This window comes from Erpetoichthys calabaricus, chromosome 2, assembly GCF_900747795.2.
Source record: "Erpetoichthys calabaricus chromosome 2, fErpCal1.3, whole genome shotgun sequence".
Taxonomy (NCBI): Eukaryota; Metazoa; Chordata; class Cladistia; order Polypteriformes; family Polypteridae; genus Erpetoichthys; species Erpetoichthys calabaricus.
The window spans coordinates 172,236,088-172,251,361 of NC_041395.2; the positions used below are offsets into that span (position 1 = coordinate 172,236,088).

At 38.8% G+C, this 15,274-nt stretch overlaps 1 protein-coding gene across 6 annotated transcripts in view; it reads left to right on the forward strand.

Annotated features, from left to right (window-relative positions):
- Positions 1–15,274, forward strand: part of LOC114646550 (diacylglycerol kinase delta-like) — a 133,967-nt gene that overhangs the window by 114,093 nt on the left and 4,600 nt on the right. For 4 of the 6 annotated variants that reach the window (XM_051923576.1, XM_051923578.1, XM_051923579.1 and 1 more), the window contains 5 exons: positions 2,310–2,421; positions 2,699–2,791; positions 3,839–3,958; positions 6,118–6,238; positions 8,653–9,128. In XM_051923576.1, coding sequence (XP_051779536.1) covers positions 2,310–2,421; positions 2,699–2,791; positions 3,839–3,958; positions 6,118–6,238; positions 8,653–8,801 — 595 coding nt within the window. In that variant the 3' untranslated portion in view covers positions 8,802–9,128. Of the gene's footprint in view, positions 1–2,309; positions 2,422–2,698; positions 2,792–3,838; positions 3,959–6,117; positions 6,239–8,652; positions 9,130–14,150; positions 14,156–15,274 lie in introns of those variants that run through there. The other 2 variants (XM_051923580.1, XM_051923577.1) reach the window with 2 other exon arrangements.

The following is a 15,274-nucleotide window of genomic DNA, read 5'->3' on the forward strand; positions in this document are numbered from 1 at the left end:
TCGATAATGGGTGTGTGTTTGCGTGTCACGGTTTCTTGAGGACAGTCTAGAGCTAAAATGGATGGATGAAAAAATACCTCAAAACTTAAGCCTGTTATGAGATGATGATGTGCTGATTAGTTTTTGAGCCAAATTGTGCAAGAGAAAGAGGCACTCTAGAGGAACCCTCAAATACTGTAATTCTGCAATTAATTATGAATTCTTCTTGTCAGTTGCATTTGTAATGACCTGTTTTATCATCAGAAAGATTAGCATCAGAGTGGTAAATTATTACTGAAATGTTATAGAATAGTTGAGGTAACTTGGTTCATAGGGAGCAAAGCCTACTGATGCCAGCCAGCCATTGTCCAACCCGCTATATCCTAACACAGGGTCACGGGGGTCTGTTGGAGACAATCCCAGTCAGCACAGGGCACAAAGCAGGAACAAATCCCCGAGCAGGGCGCCAGCCCACAGTAGGGCGCACACACACACACACACACACACACCAAGCACCCACTAAGGACAATTTAGGATCGCCAATATACCTAACCTGCATATCTTTGGACTGTGGGAGGAAACCCATGCAGACACGGGGAGAACATGCAAACTCCATGCAGGGAGGACCCGGGAAGCAAACCCAGGTCTCCTTACTGCGAGGCAGCAGCGCTACCACTGCGCCACCCTACTGATGCTCACGTCCAAATTTTTTTTTTCTTCTTCTGTTCTTTCATGGTGCGTAAAATACATGACATCAGACAGACAAGCCTCACTTTGGTTTGCAAGGTCCAAAACACATGTTTCTTATTCCACATAGCCACATTATATGCACTGTACTTCCAGGTGCTCAGTAATTCTCAGCCTTCACACATGCACAGAGCCTGACACTTTGACTTAAGACATAATCAAACCTGTCTGATTTAGTTGTTTTGCGAGTCATGGGCTATGTGTCACTATTCAACTGGTTGCTCATGGGAGTTAGCCGTCAACTGCTTCTGACTCACTAACATTATGTAAATAAAGTCTGCGACTGAAAATCGCTGGAAAAGTCGTGACGTGTCATGACCTAATTCTGCTTTGTGACAAGCAGAAAAACAAAGCAACAAAACAAATTTTTGCCTTTCAATTTTTCATGAATCACAATAGCATCCCTGTGGGTGACTAAAAGAGTGTCCCCAGTGTTTTAAACCACCTTTATAAAGCAGTTTCTAAAAGTACATTAAACATTTTCAGTTGTAATTTTAGTGGCAGGAACAAATGGAAACTTTTAAATATAGTGAGATTTTTTTATGGTAGAAATCAAACACAAATATTTGCCAACAAGTCATTAAAGAAAAAAGACACCTGTAGCTGTTTAGGTTTCAATGTCAAGCCCAGTTTCTAAAACCTTAAAGTCTAAATAAACTGGTTTTATTAAGTATTTTTCATCAAAAAACCTTTCCTTATTCTAATGCCTTCCCTAGTCAGATGATTAACGGCAGCTGTTGTGACTTCATACACAAGATTTGTGCACATAGCAAAAGCCTGGCTGTATAAAGCATCCATGATGGTGTCACTAAGACACAAAGTTCTAAGCGTAAATATTCACCACACAAAAATAATACCATAATAAAGATCACAGAAGGCCTAGGTGGAGCCAAACTGTGGTGAACATTAGGAATGAAAGACAACTGATCTTTTGGTTTGTCATCAAGGCAGGCACCTCCAGTAGGAGACGTACACTGGGTGTGATGACTTTGTGAAATTCTTGTTTATTACTTCTTCCTGTTGCTGTCTGTTTTGAAAATCTTCAACAAAGGAACTGGAATTGGTTGATCTTAAAAAGGATTGAGGTGTTTCAAATTATGTTGATCATGACGGAAATAAAATGTTGATGGGAGAGAGAGAATTGTAGGTAGTGGATTATGGTTCTCCTCCATTGGTTTCCACATTCACTAACTAGTAATTTAATAATAGATGGTGGTTTCCTCTTTTTTATTACCATTGCTCACAAGGACTGCCTTGAATTTGTTTTGTTTAGTTGTGTATTCTATCTCAGCCAATCATTAACTGATATTTTATTTGGTAATATGCTAACTCACATGTAAGCTGTCTTTGGACAAATATGGAATGCTCACAGATGTTCTGTGTGTGTCTTAAATATACAGTTTGGAACTCAGCTAGTAGTAATAGTGTCCTAGGCAGTCTCAAATGTAATCTTTTCTGGCACAATCCCATGCCCAGTTTCCCCAGAATCAATCATTTAGCATGGTGCAAGACAGAAAAAGAAGTTCAGGAGTAAAACACACTTTTACATTTTCCTGATCACATTTTTACTTTTGTGTGTTTAGCATTCGAGAAATCGCCCAGTCCCAACAGACCATTGAGCAAGAACTTGCACATGCCGTCAATGCCAGCTCCAAATCCATGGATGTGGTCTATGGCAACTCGAAAAACACAGAGGTATGCGTGATTTATTTGGGATGATTATTAATTGTCTACCGGAATCTTAATTGGGGGCAATGTATAAAAAGTGTTGTAATTTCTACATGGTGTGACCAAAATGTATGCAATGTGTACCTTTAATCACATCTGAATTGTTTGATTTGAAATTTTAAACTGTGGAGCACAGGGGTAAATCATAGAGTGTGTCTTTTCTCCACACATTATGGAGGAGACTGTGTGTTCAGTACATTCAAGACATGATGTTCACTGTGGTGTGCATTCTGTTTGATTACAGAGTTTGGACTGCGGGTCAGTCATCGAGATGGTCAGCAATGTTAAGGCTCTACACAATGAGACGGAGCTGCTGTTGAGGGGAAAGATGAGTCTGGTAAGAATGTTTAGTCTGTTGGTTCATGGGAGTTGAAGTGGGTCAAATTGATATTTTGTAGGAAAACTGCTGAGTTAAATATGTGAATTTAGGTGATTTGTTAGTATTATAATTACAGATATTTTCCCCTTCATTTTAACCTTAATATATTAATTCTTATTTCTCTATGTATTATGCAGGCTAAGGAAATTGAAATAAATATTTTAAATTTCATGGACCGAACAACAGTGTGCCTTGAAAACTCTTAAACATTTACAAGTATACACTGTACACAGGCTGTAAAATGTATTAATTTTCCTTGAATATTTTGACTTTATGAAGTTACAGTATGGATTTTTAATGTTTTTTGAGCATTAATCAACACAAAGTATTCTATCAGTCACATATTTATTTGATTCAAATGAATGGTTAATGTTGGTCGAGATCAAGCAGAAGTGGCTTCCCATTATTATTGTGAAGTTTTTAATGCCACAACATGTAAGTGTCTGAAGATTAAATAAGTGAGCAGTTGGTTCACAAGATGCATGGCAGTGGCTTTACTTAGAGGAAGCAGCAACTTGTGCTTCAAAATCTCAGGTTCTATTAGTAAAATGTTTAAAGTGGAATGCTATGGGAGTTCACCACTGTGCTATACAATTCATTTTAAATGATTTCACTTGCATACATTACTGTTTTGTTTTAGTAAATATGCCATCAGGGTTAATTAATTTGACATAAATTGGCTGGGACCACTTGGTAAAGTTTTAGTACCGTAGAAATATTTTTTGGGCAGCTCAATCATTATGAGTCCAGTAAAGATTCATCTATGAAACATGGCAAACGTGTAAAATCTGATATAATAGGGAAATAAAATGTTTGATCAGCAGGGTATATGATAGGGTAGAAAGTGTTCCACATGAACTTGACAGCCATTATTCGGGTCAAAAGTTGTAAAAGTTCAGCACAATAAACAATTCTTTAGTATGCCAGCATATAAGCAGCCATGAAGTAGCTGTACTGTTTCTCTGCATGTTTTCTCATTAGCCACATCTCTTATTTTTCCCAAAGCAGTTAGATTCCCCTCAGAAAGAGCAGTTGTCAAATGCCCTCGGAAATGTAGACCTACAGCTTCAAAAACTGTCTGAAATTTCTTGGCTATGTCAGCTGTTTGAGCCTGTGGACGATGAGGTAGGTGGTCTTACTACTAAGCTTGGGAAGGTATAGCTCATAAACACATGCAGCTTTTCCTTTTAGTTTTTGTCATGAATAAAATGAACTGTGTTATAAACAGTGTGAATTATTTTAACAATTTTATAGTATAACCCGATTTACTGTATGTGCCTGTACATTGCCTGGACAATGGGAATGTTTTTTTTCAGTTTGAACTCCTAAGACCTTTTCCCTAGGTCAGTATTGCTTATGTTGTATTTATAATTTATGTTCCTTTTGAGTTAATGTAGTACAAATTTCAATATGGTTTTTAAGATTTCCCAGGTCTTTGTAAATTGTTTTTGCAGTCCTCCTAATATTTTGCTGTTCCACTTAATTTGGTGTCATTCACAGATTTAATACATTTACTCACTACACCATAGTCTTTTTTTTGGCTAAGAAAAATTTGAAAGCAGGGTGGCATCATAGTGCAGTGGTAGTGCTGATGCCTCGAAATAAGGAGACCAGGGTTTGCATCCTGGGTCCTTCCTGCATTGAGTTTGCATGTTCACCTCGTGTGGGTTTCCTCCAAGTGCTCCAGTTTTCTCTCACTGTCTAATAGAAATGCAGGTTAGGTGAATTGGTGACACTAAATTTGGTCTATTTTTTGGTTTGTGTGGGGTTGAGTGTGTGGTTGCACTATGATGGACTGGCACCCAGTCCAGGGTTTGATCTTGCTTTGCACCCTATACAACCTTGGTTTGGATTAAGTGGGTTAGAAAATTGCATAATTCGAAAGTAATTTTTATAACTTGGATCATTCTAGATTCAGAGTCATCAATGTGGAGTGAAAATGAAAGTCTCTGTTCATCATTTCTCTTCATTCTGCATGTTATTTAGAACATGTTTGAATTCAAATAGTATTTTAGTTTTTGACCATCATTTCTGTTATTTTATACACTGTAGAGCTAAGGCCCATTGCTTAGTATTTACTAGAATCCATGTTGTCTCTGAAGCCATATTTGTAACTTTACAGTTAAACAGGTACTACTTTCACCAATGCAAAATAAATTACCAGAATAGACTGGTCTTACAGTTAATCAATGATGCATCTTTTTCTTTTTAACACTACTTGAACAGTCCCATCATGCTCTTAATACTGGTCTTCATGACACATCCTGTCTTGAAGTACATTTAACTTTCCTGTTTTAAAATTCTAAAAAAGTAGCTTAACTTTACATCTTCCTGAAGTATTTATTTATTTCTTCCATGGTAAAAACTTGGGTGAAACATTTATTTAACTCGTTTGTTATTTCCTGCTCATTTTCAGTTGTGCCTTGGGCATCTTTTATTTAAAGGTGGTAGACCTGAAAGAATGTGTTACAGTATTTCTTATTCAGTTTTTTTAGTTTCCATTTACAGTTGTGATTTCTGTTATTTGTATTTTATGGGTTTTTTTTGTGTAAAGTACCTGTAGGTTAATCTTTTTCATTTGATGTTTTAATAATGTGTTTATTCATCTAGTATTCTTCCAATGGTTTTTGATTTGTTTTTTTGCATGTGAAAGTGTATTTTCCACAATTTTTATTTGCAAAGTTTCTTTCCCCAATTCAAAAGCTTATTTCAAACTAACATATTGAAATCAGTCACAGAACTGGTTACTTCTCTTGCTCTATCATTATATTTAGAAATGACCAAGTTTATACAAGCTTGAGACAATCTGCTAAAGAGGCAGTCATTTGCCAGTATACTGATGAGTGACTACCCTATTCTTGTGCCCTTCCAGCAGAAGGTTCTCAGTCAACCATAGTACAGCCTCTTGTGTAAAATGTGCAATACATCTTGCATTTTCCTACCTTGGTAGTGTATGCGGGTTCTCTTGCTGTTGGGCAACCCCAACAGAATTCTTTGCGCTCTCATGAAAAATGGAAAAAGAACATCAAGTTCAACCAATGTTCAACTTCAAGAATAAAGGTGATTTGTAAAAATAAAAAAGGTCAAAGAGTTAAATAAGATGCTAGTGCCATATTTTAGACACTGTGCTTGTACTTATTTCATTGGCGCCTACATTTGGTTGTGTACTTATGAATATTGCTGTGTGTCCATCTCAAGCTGTCAGACTGCTGTGCGGTTTAATTCAAACTGGAAACAGAGCCATTTGGACCATCTTCTCTTAACCTGTGGTTCACCTTCCACAGAGTCACCTAATGGAATATACGAAGCGAAGCCGCAGTGGGAAGTTCCGCCTGGTGCCAAAGTTTAAGAAGGAGAAGAACAACAAGAACAAGGAAGCTGCAGGGAGCTGTCTCAGTCAGCCAGGTGGGTTTTTGAAGCTTTGATACCACAGTGGGACCACCTTAATACACATGTATAGAAAAGGCAGACCGGTATAATCTCTGTGTATTGGAAATATTGAATGCTTTCACACTACTCTCTAAGAAGAACACAGCACTACTTAGTGGGGAGAAGCATCCAAAAAGAACAATTTTAATATAGCACTGACATTCAGAATGATTTTGATATAGCACTGAAGAAATTCTGGAGGCCATTAAATTAGTTTATTTTTCATTTCTTTACTTTCAAACTGTTAGTGGAGTGGTATACTCTGTAAAATGTTTAATTAAAAAAATCCAGTGTTCAGCTTTACCAATAACCATATCCATTTATCCTCCAGTGATGGAAATTCTAGAACATCATTTCTGATTATGGCCTAAATATTCACTTTCATTTTAAATTTACATTTCTTTTGATTGGTTATCAGTTCATAAAACTATAACATGGCAATTTTAATTAGGATGTACTAAATTACGTATATACTGAATTTCTAGTGAATAAAATGAACTTCTGTATTTATAGTTCAGTGTATAGTTCTATATTCTATTCCATATTCTATTCTGTATTCTGTGTATAGTTCTGTATTCTTGTTTATCATGTCTCTGGAGTATGGCAAGATGTCACATGTTGGTTGCACTCTTTTCATGGTACCCTGTGGACATGCCAATACTACTAACTCAACTATTGCTACCAAGACTGACCCCATCATCCAAATGACTGACTCTCAATGTCAGCCCTCCAGGCCTCCTGTGGCTGCAGGTTTTTGGTCCAATCAGTTTCAGGGGTCAGTGATTGATTTTATGTCTAACTGGTGACCTGGTTTAGTTAGCTGTCTAATCTACCATTCTATATTCAGAAAAGTGCATTGATATGAAACTCTGACTTGACGTTTTTCTACAAATTCACTCTTTTAAGCTGGGGAGTTTGCTCCCGTAATTGAAAGTTAATGGCAAGGGGAGCAGACATGAGGGCAAATGACGGTGAGTGCTGAAAGGATTCAGTGTTAGACCCACTAACCATGGTCACTAGTAAATAATGCCTTAAATAACCAGAAGACCTGGTCAAAGGGGGATGTAAATATTAATTATAATGATCATTACCAAAAAAGGAGAATGTAAATAGTATTTACAGTAATATTCATTAAATACCAAAAAAAAAAAATACCAAATTACCAAGCTAACAAAAAAAATGAAATCATCCCAAGGCAACTTACAGTACTTGTATAATTCCAATAAAAAAAACTAACAAACCTTGTTAAATTTTGTGGATTGACAACAAAACAGAGAAACTGTAAACAATAGCTTGCTGAATTAAGATAGGAATAAAATTTTTTAAAAGTCGTAGGTTGTGATGAAAGCATGCAGAACTAATTTTCTATCGATTACTCTGCAAAGCACACCACTGACATCTACTGGCAGGTGGTTGTAATGACCATACAAATATGGTGAGATGATAAGAGAGATGTTCAGGTTCAGATTATATGTCAAAGCTTTTAAAATGGAAGAAACATTTTAGTACAATTGATCACTTTAGTGTATTTTCTGATCTGTTTTTGCAAACTTTGCAACCCACAAAGACAGATACAAGTATAATACATTTGTTTTAATATGAAACAAAAATGTTTACTAGTCCTTTTATTTTGATCAAAAAGAAAAGAGCCCCACATTTTGTGTGCATTACTCAGCACTTACATTTTATTTTCTACTTTTTTTTACACTAAAAGGTTTGTTTATCCTATAAACTGCTTATGGTTTCTTCCACTACCCAGAACCAGACTGTGCTATGTGGTCAGGTCGTGCCTCATTACCAGCTCACTCCACCAAGCATTTAACTATTCAGTTTTCAAGAATTTCTTTATGGGCTGGTGCCAAATAAAATATGACTGTTTTCTGGCTTTTGCACACCCATGAAAGGTAAAGAAAATGTTCATAAAATGCATCAGATCCTCCAGAGCTCCTATAGAGAAAAAAGCCCACCCAACAGACTGGTCACTGTATTCTGAGGGTCCTCTGAAAATGACCCTACATTATCAAATTACTGCTTTTACTATTTCCTCAAGTGGATTTCAATCACATGCCAAATGATGGAAAGGTGGAATCATTTATGTCTTTTTATGTTAATCATTGCTATTATCTCTTGTTCACTTGTGATTTTTTTCCAGTTCTAATCACAGTCTAGTGGTGTTTGATTGAAATGATTTTATTTTTCCCCTTTTGCTTTTAGATTGTGAAACTGTGCCACCCAGTCCTCTTCACGTACTCTTTAGTTTACATTTGGCTGGGAATGTGCAAATGACTCAAATCATAGATGGAGGCTGGGCTGGCCATTTTCTGTCTCTTTTCTCTCTTTGTTTCTCTATCTGGTGTTGGGTACTGAAGGGTTCACTCACTCTCTAACAGTGCACCTCTGGGGTACGGAAGACGTGGCAGTGTGGCTGGAGGTGCTCAGCCTCTGCGAGTACAAGGACACTTTCATTGGCCATGACATCCGTGGAGCCGAGCTCCTGCACCTGGAGCGGCGTGACCTCAAGGTACATTCTGATGCTTGAATTCCCCCTTCCCTAAGTGCCGCCGTCATCCTTGCAACTAACCCATCTTACTATGCTTTTCCCTAAAAGCAAATGACATGCCGCCACATAGTAGATCAAGGAGGTAAGGAGTCACACTGCAGTGACTTGTAGAACATTTTTCATAGAGGCAGTGCCTAACCCTTAAAAACTGCATTTTAGTTGTCTATTTGTGTGATGGGCTGCTTGGTGGTGTGGTGGGTAGTGCTGCAACCTCACAGATTCAGTTTTACAGGATTGAATTCAGTACCCAGTTATACAAAGTGCAAAGTTTCTCCCATGCCTTTATGAGTTTTCCCTCACACGTAGCCAAAGATATGCTGGTAAGTTTATTCGCAATTTCGAATTAGCTCAGAGTGAGTGTATGTGTTTGTATGTGCGTGTGTGTGTGTGTGTGCGCGTGTGTATGTGAGTTGGCCTGACACCCCATTTCATGCAGACCAAATACTCTTTGGGGCAAGCCCAAATATAGCAAAAGGCACTTTCCCAACATTGGAACTTTGTTTTCAGGACCCCCAAACCCCCCCATCTCCTTATTACTTCTATGCGGTGTATGGTGGCTGATATGAAGATTGATATAGTGAAAAGTGTGACCCGATCAAGAGTTCATGGTTAACTCCCCTCCACCTCAAAACACCCCACTTCTTTATTGCTTTGAAGCAATCACAAATTATTGGGGCAGATTATTCTTTCATTGCAATGCATGGTGCAGATCACCAATAAGGCTGGTATGAAAAGTGATGCAGTGCGAATTGTGGTGCTCCATCTTCAATAATAAATTTTAGACTACAGACACATTTGAAAGATGGCACCAATACTTGTGGTAAACCAATCAGCACAAATCATCACCTGAGCCCCACCCATGATAATTCCTGGTTAAACAAAAAGTACATACTGTGGAGTGGGAGCCAAAAAAAGAACTAGGAACTACCTAACAAAAACTACAAATGATAGATAGATACTTACTTTATTAATCCCCACACACTCCAGCAGCAGCATACTGATAAAAAAAACAATATTAAATTAAAGAGTGATAAAAATGCAGGTAAAACAGACAATAACTTTGTATAATGTTAACGTTTAATCCACCCAGAGTGGAATTGAAGAATCGCATAGTGTAGGGGAGGGATGATCTCCTCAATCTGTCAGTGGAGCAGGAAAGTTACAGCAGTCTGTCGCTGAAGCTGCTCCTCTGTCTGGAGATGACACTGTTTAGTGGATGCAGTGGATTCTCCATGATTGACAGGAGCCTGCTCAGCGGCTGTCACTCTGCCACAGATGTCAAACTGTCCAGCTCCGTGCCTACAATAGAGCCTGCCTTCCTCACTAATTTGTCCAGGTGTGAGGCGTTCCTCTTCTTTATGCTGCCTACCCAGCACACCACCGCGTAGAAGAGGGCGTTCGCCACAACCGTCTGATAGAACATCTGCAGCATCTTATTGCAGATGTTGAAGGATGCCATCCTTCTAAGGAAGTATAGTCGGCTCTGTCCTCTCTTGCACAGACCATCAGTATTGGCAGTCCAGTCCAATTTATCATCCAGTTGCACTCCCAGGTATTTATAGGTCTGTACCCTCTGCACACAGTCACCTCTGATAATCACAGTGTCTGTGAGGGGCCTGGGCCTCCTAAAACACACCACCAGCTCTTTGGTTTTGTTGGTGTTCAGGTGTAGGTGGTTTGAGTCGCACCATTTAACAAAGTCCTTGATTAGGTCCCTATACTCCTCCTCCTGCCCACTCCTGACGCAGCCCATGATAGCAGTGTTGTCAGCGAACTTTTGCACGTGGCAGGACTCAGAGTTGTATTGGAAGTCTGATGTATATTGGCTGAACAGGACCGGAGAAAGTACACAGAGTTCCTGTGGTGGGAATGCTATAATAGGTCCTGAGTTTCTAAAAAGTTCCCACGGTGGTAAAGTGCCTATTGATGCACACATCCACTCAAGCCAACCACTTCATCTCACACACTTTTAACAGACACACTTTCAACCTCTTATCCACTCATTCACATCACACACATGCAAACTTAGAATTTAGACAGGTTGCGACTATCTGCGCAGGATAAGGAATCGTCAAGAATATATTGCACGAAATTTATTGTGGGATCGTTATAATTTCAAGCTGAAATATTTAAAATAAATTGTTTTTTTCTTATGAAATTGTATCCAATCATGTGACATTTACTAATTAGCCAGGAAGTAATATTCAAAATTCAGGTTACAAGTTAGCTATCAAAACAAGTTAAGTAGCGAAAATGTCTTAAGATGAAAATTCATTCACTTTAATGACAAACAGACCATAAAGCGTGTCTTTGTAATGCCCTTATTCCAAAATGCTCTCACAGCCTGTCTGATTTACAATGAAATGGCCTCTAAGGGTACAATTTGAGGTGCCACTATCTTCAGAAGCATAGCAGTTTTAATGGATCTGATCCAGCACAACCTCATGAAAACTGAGGCCTTGAAAGCAAGCTGTGATCAATGCAGGAAATACGGTGCCGCCATAATTTTTGGGACAAAGACATGTTATTTCTTGATTTACCCCTCTGCTCCACAATTTAAACCTATGTAGAACAAGTGTTGTCATTTCTACAGGTTGTGACTGAAATGTATGCAGATACCTTTAAATCAAAGTCTGCAATGTGCACTTTAGTCACGTCTAAATTGTTTGATTTGTAATTTTAAACTGTGGAGCGGAGGGGTAAATCGAGGAAAAATGTGTCTTTGTCCCAAACATCATTGAGGGCATCTAACCTGCTCACAAACACAAAAGGAAAAAAATACAAGTATTTCCATCCAAGATACATGGGCCATTAGCTAAGCACAATAAAGCTTTTACTGATGCAAAGGTATAAAGAGTACATTACAGGCATTTATCAGAGCTTGCTAGTGATAAATCAATTAATAAAGCTATTAAATTGTTAGCTGTCCCTGCTGCACGTTGTGTCGATACCTTAGTAGGAAATATCCTAAGTCAGACGACATCAGTGAGGCTGATCATATGTCCCTATCCATGGATGAATCGACAGACAACACAGACATGGCACATCTGTGCATTTATATCCAGTATTTTGATGGATCAGAAAGGAACAGTGGGGGCTAAGGGTGCCTGAGAACCTGCGCACACTTTCCAGCCAATTGTGCCCCATTGCTTTTGAATAGGAATCCTCCCACTGACTTCATTTCTAGGTGTTGACAATGTAATTGAAGTAGCAAATAAGCAGTAATTATTTAATTATTTTCATTGTGAGTACTCTGAAATTCAACACGTAGACATGGACTGAATCATTTCATTTAGTGATGAATTCTCTCCCGTGGCCCTGTGTGCCTTGTCACCTTGAGCTCAATACTTGCCCGCTGTTATAGATGCCTCACATTTATAGATTCCACATAATTTTAATAACTGAAAGTAATATGTTGGAGCATGACTTGGGTCCAGGCAAAAGCTAATTGATGATCTTGGACATAGCTGTTGTCTTTTAGTGCTCACTTGCATTGACTCTTCTTGATGCTGTTACCACTGTTTTCAGTTTGGTAATGGGCCCTATTCACATGTGCATATACAGTGCATCCGGAAAGTATTCACAGCGCATCACTTTTTCCACATTTTGTTATGTTACAGCCTTATTCCAAAATGGATTAAATTCATTTTTTTCCTCAGAATTCTACACACAACACCCCATAATGACAACGTGTAAAAAAGTTTACTTGAGGTTTTTGCAAATTTATTAAAAATAAAAAAACTGGGAAATCACATGTACATAAGTATTCACAGCCTTTGCTCAATACTGTGTCGATGCACCTTTGGCAGCAATTACAGCCTCAAGTCTTTTTGAATATGATGCCACAAGCTTGGCACACCTATCCTTGGCCAGTTTCACCCATCCTCTTTGCAGCACCTCTCAAGCTCCATCAGGTTGGATGGGAAGCGTCAGTGCACAGCCATTTTAAGATCTCTCCAGAGATGTTCAATCGGATTCAAGTCTGGGCTCTGGCTGGGCCACTCAAGGACATTCACAGAGTTGTCCTGAAGCCACTCCTTTGATATCTTGGCTGTGTGCTTAGGGTCGTTGTCCTGCTGAAAGATGAACCGTCAACCCAGTCTGAGGTCAAGAGCGCTCTGGAGCAGGTTTTCATCCAGGATGTCTCTGTACATTGCTGCAGTCATCTTTCCCTTTATCCTGACTAGTCTCCCAGTCCCTGCCGCTGAAAAACATCCCCACAGTATGATGCTGCCACCACCATGCTTCACTGTAGGGGATGGTATTGGCATGGTGATGAGCGGTGCCTGGTTTCCTCCAAACGTGACACCTGGCATTCACACCAAAGAGTTCAATCTTTGTCTCATCAGACCAGATTTTCTTTCTCATGGTCTGAGAGTCCTTCAGGTGCCTTTTGGCAAACTCCAGGGGGACTGCCATGTGCCTTTTACTAAGGAGTGGCTTCCGTCTGGCCATTCTACCATACAGGCCTGATTGGTGGATTGCTGCAGAGATGGTTGTCCTTCTGGAAGGTTCTCCTCTCTCCACAGAGGACCTCTGGAGCTCTGACAGAGTGACCATCGGGTTCTTGGTCACCTCCCTGACTATGGCCCTTCTCCCCCGATCGCTCAGTTTAGATAGCCGGCCAGCTCTAGGAAGAGTCCTGGTGGTTTCAAACTTCTTCCACTTACGGATGATGGAGGCCACTGTGCTCATTGGGGCCTTCGGAGGTCTACAGACAATTCCTTTGACTTCATGCTTGGTTTGTGCTCTGACATGAACTGTCAACTGTGGGACCTTATATAGACAGGTGTGTGCCTTTCCAAATCATGTCCAATCAACTGAATTTACCACAGGTGGACTCCAATTAAGCTGCTGAAACATCTCAAGGATGATCAGGGGAAACAGGATGCACCGGAGCTCAATTTTGAGCTTCATGGCAAAGGCTGTGAATACTTATGTACATGTGCTTTCTCAGTTTTTTTATTTTTAATAAATTTGCAAAAATCTCAAGTAAACTTTTTTCACATTGTCATTATGGAGTGTTGTGTGTAGAATTCTGAGGAAAAAAATGAATTTAATCCATTTTGGAATAAGGCTGTAACGTAACAAAATGTGGAAAAAGTGATGCGCTGTGAATACTTTCCGGATGCACTGTAAATGTATTTTGTTTCTTCTGGAAGGTGAGGTGAAGGTTTTAAATGCTCCTTGGGTTATGCAGAACAATGGCAAAACAGTGAAATGAGCTTTAGGAGTATCTGTCTAACTTCAAATTCTTAAAAACTAAATCATCCTCACCTTAGTCACCACAGCATTCCCACTGATTAAACCAAGCCATTAAAAGAGAAGGATTTGTTTTGTTATACGTCGTGACAATAAATGTTTGTAGTTGCCACTTCAATGTTGATGACTACAGAGAGTCTACATGCTACATTAAGACTGATGCCATGCCTTCATAACTTGAACAACTTAGTTGTCCTACCGACACTAGAATCAGCTTTTGAAAGGGCAAATGCTCATCTCAGACTTAATGTATGGGAGTCTGCGCTGATGGAAAGCAGCACACCATGTCATTTCATAACTGGCTTAACACTATGAACCATAAGTTTAAAACCATATCTAACCCTTTTATGTTCATGTGCTTCATGGCAGGAATATAATAACTCATATAAAATAAAACATTTTGAGATGATACAAAGAGAAACGGTTGCTAGGATCCATAGATGAAATGCAGTCAATTTATAAAATCACATCTAATGCGTCTTATTAATTCTGTATGTCAACAAACTGAGGCTGTAGGTTAGCTGAAACTGTCGGCATACTGGCATGTGCCTTGGTAATTATAAATTCTTTGCTCCACAAAAAGTGTTTGCCAAGTTTTAAAGCTGTCATTGTGGAGTGCTTTTTAATGATACTTTCTGTATTGCTAAAATTGATCTCAGGAAGTGAAAAGAGAGAAGTGTAATAAACGCTATCCTTTGCTAGCTAACAGGAACTAGATTTACTCCTTGATCTGTCATTTCCAAATTTTGCTAAAAAGAGCTAATCGTAATTACTTTGGTCTGCTAGGAGCTGTTAACCAATTGTTAAGTTTAAACTGTTTTGAATAATGGCAGAATGACCTCCCTCTATTTTCTAACCAGGTAATTTAATAGTGAGTACCCCTCAAATAGCCAAACAGTTACTTCATTAGCAAGGCACTTATTTATTATATTTTAAATTTGACATTTTTTGGTCCTTATATAAGGAATGATTTTCATTTTGACCCACAAATTCCCTCCGTACAAATTCACAGCATTATAATAGTGTGTTACCCTCTTCTGTATAAACCACAAGGCAGCCAATTTGAGCTAGTCACAATCCCTGTGTGCTTCAGTGTTTTAAAAGATGTACATAAATAGCTTATTGTTACAGATCCTGTTGTCATAATTCTCTTTTTTGTAAAGACATCTACCACATAAGCAATAAAAAAA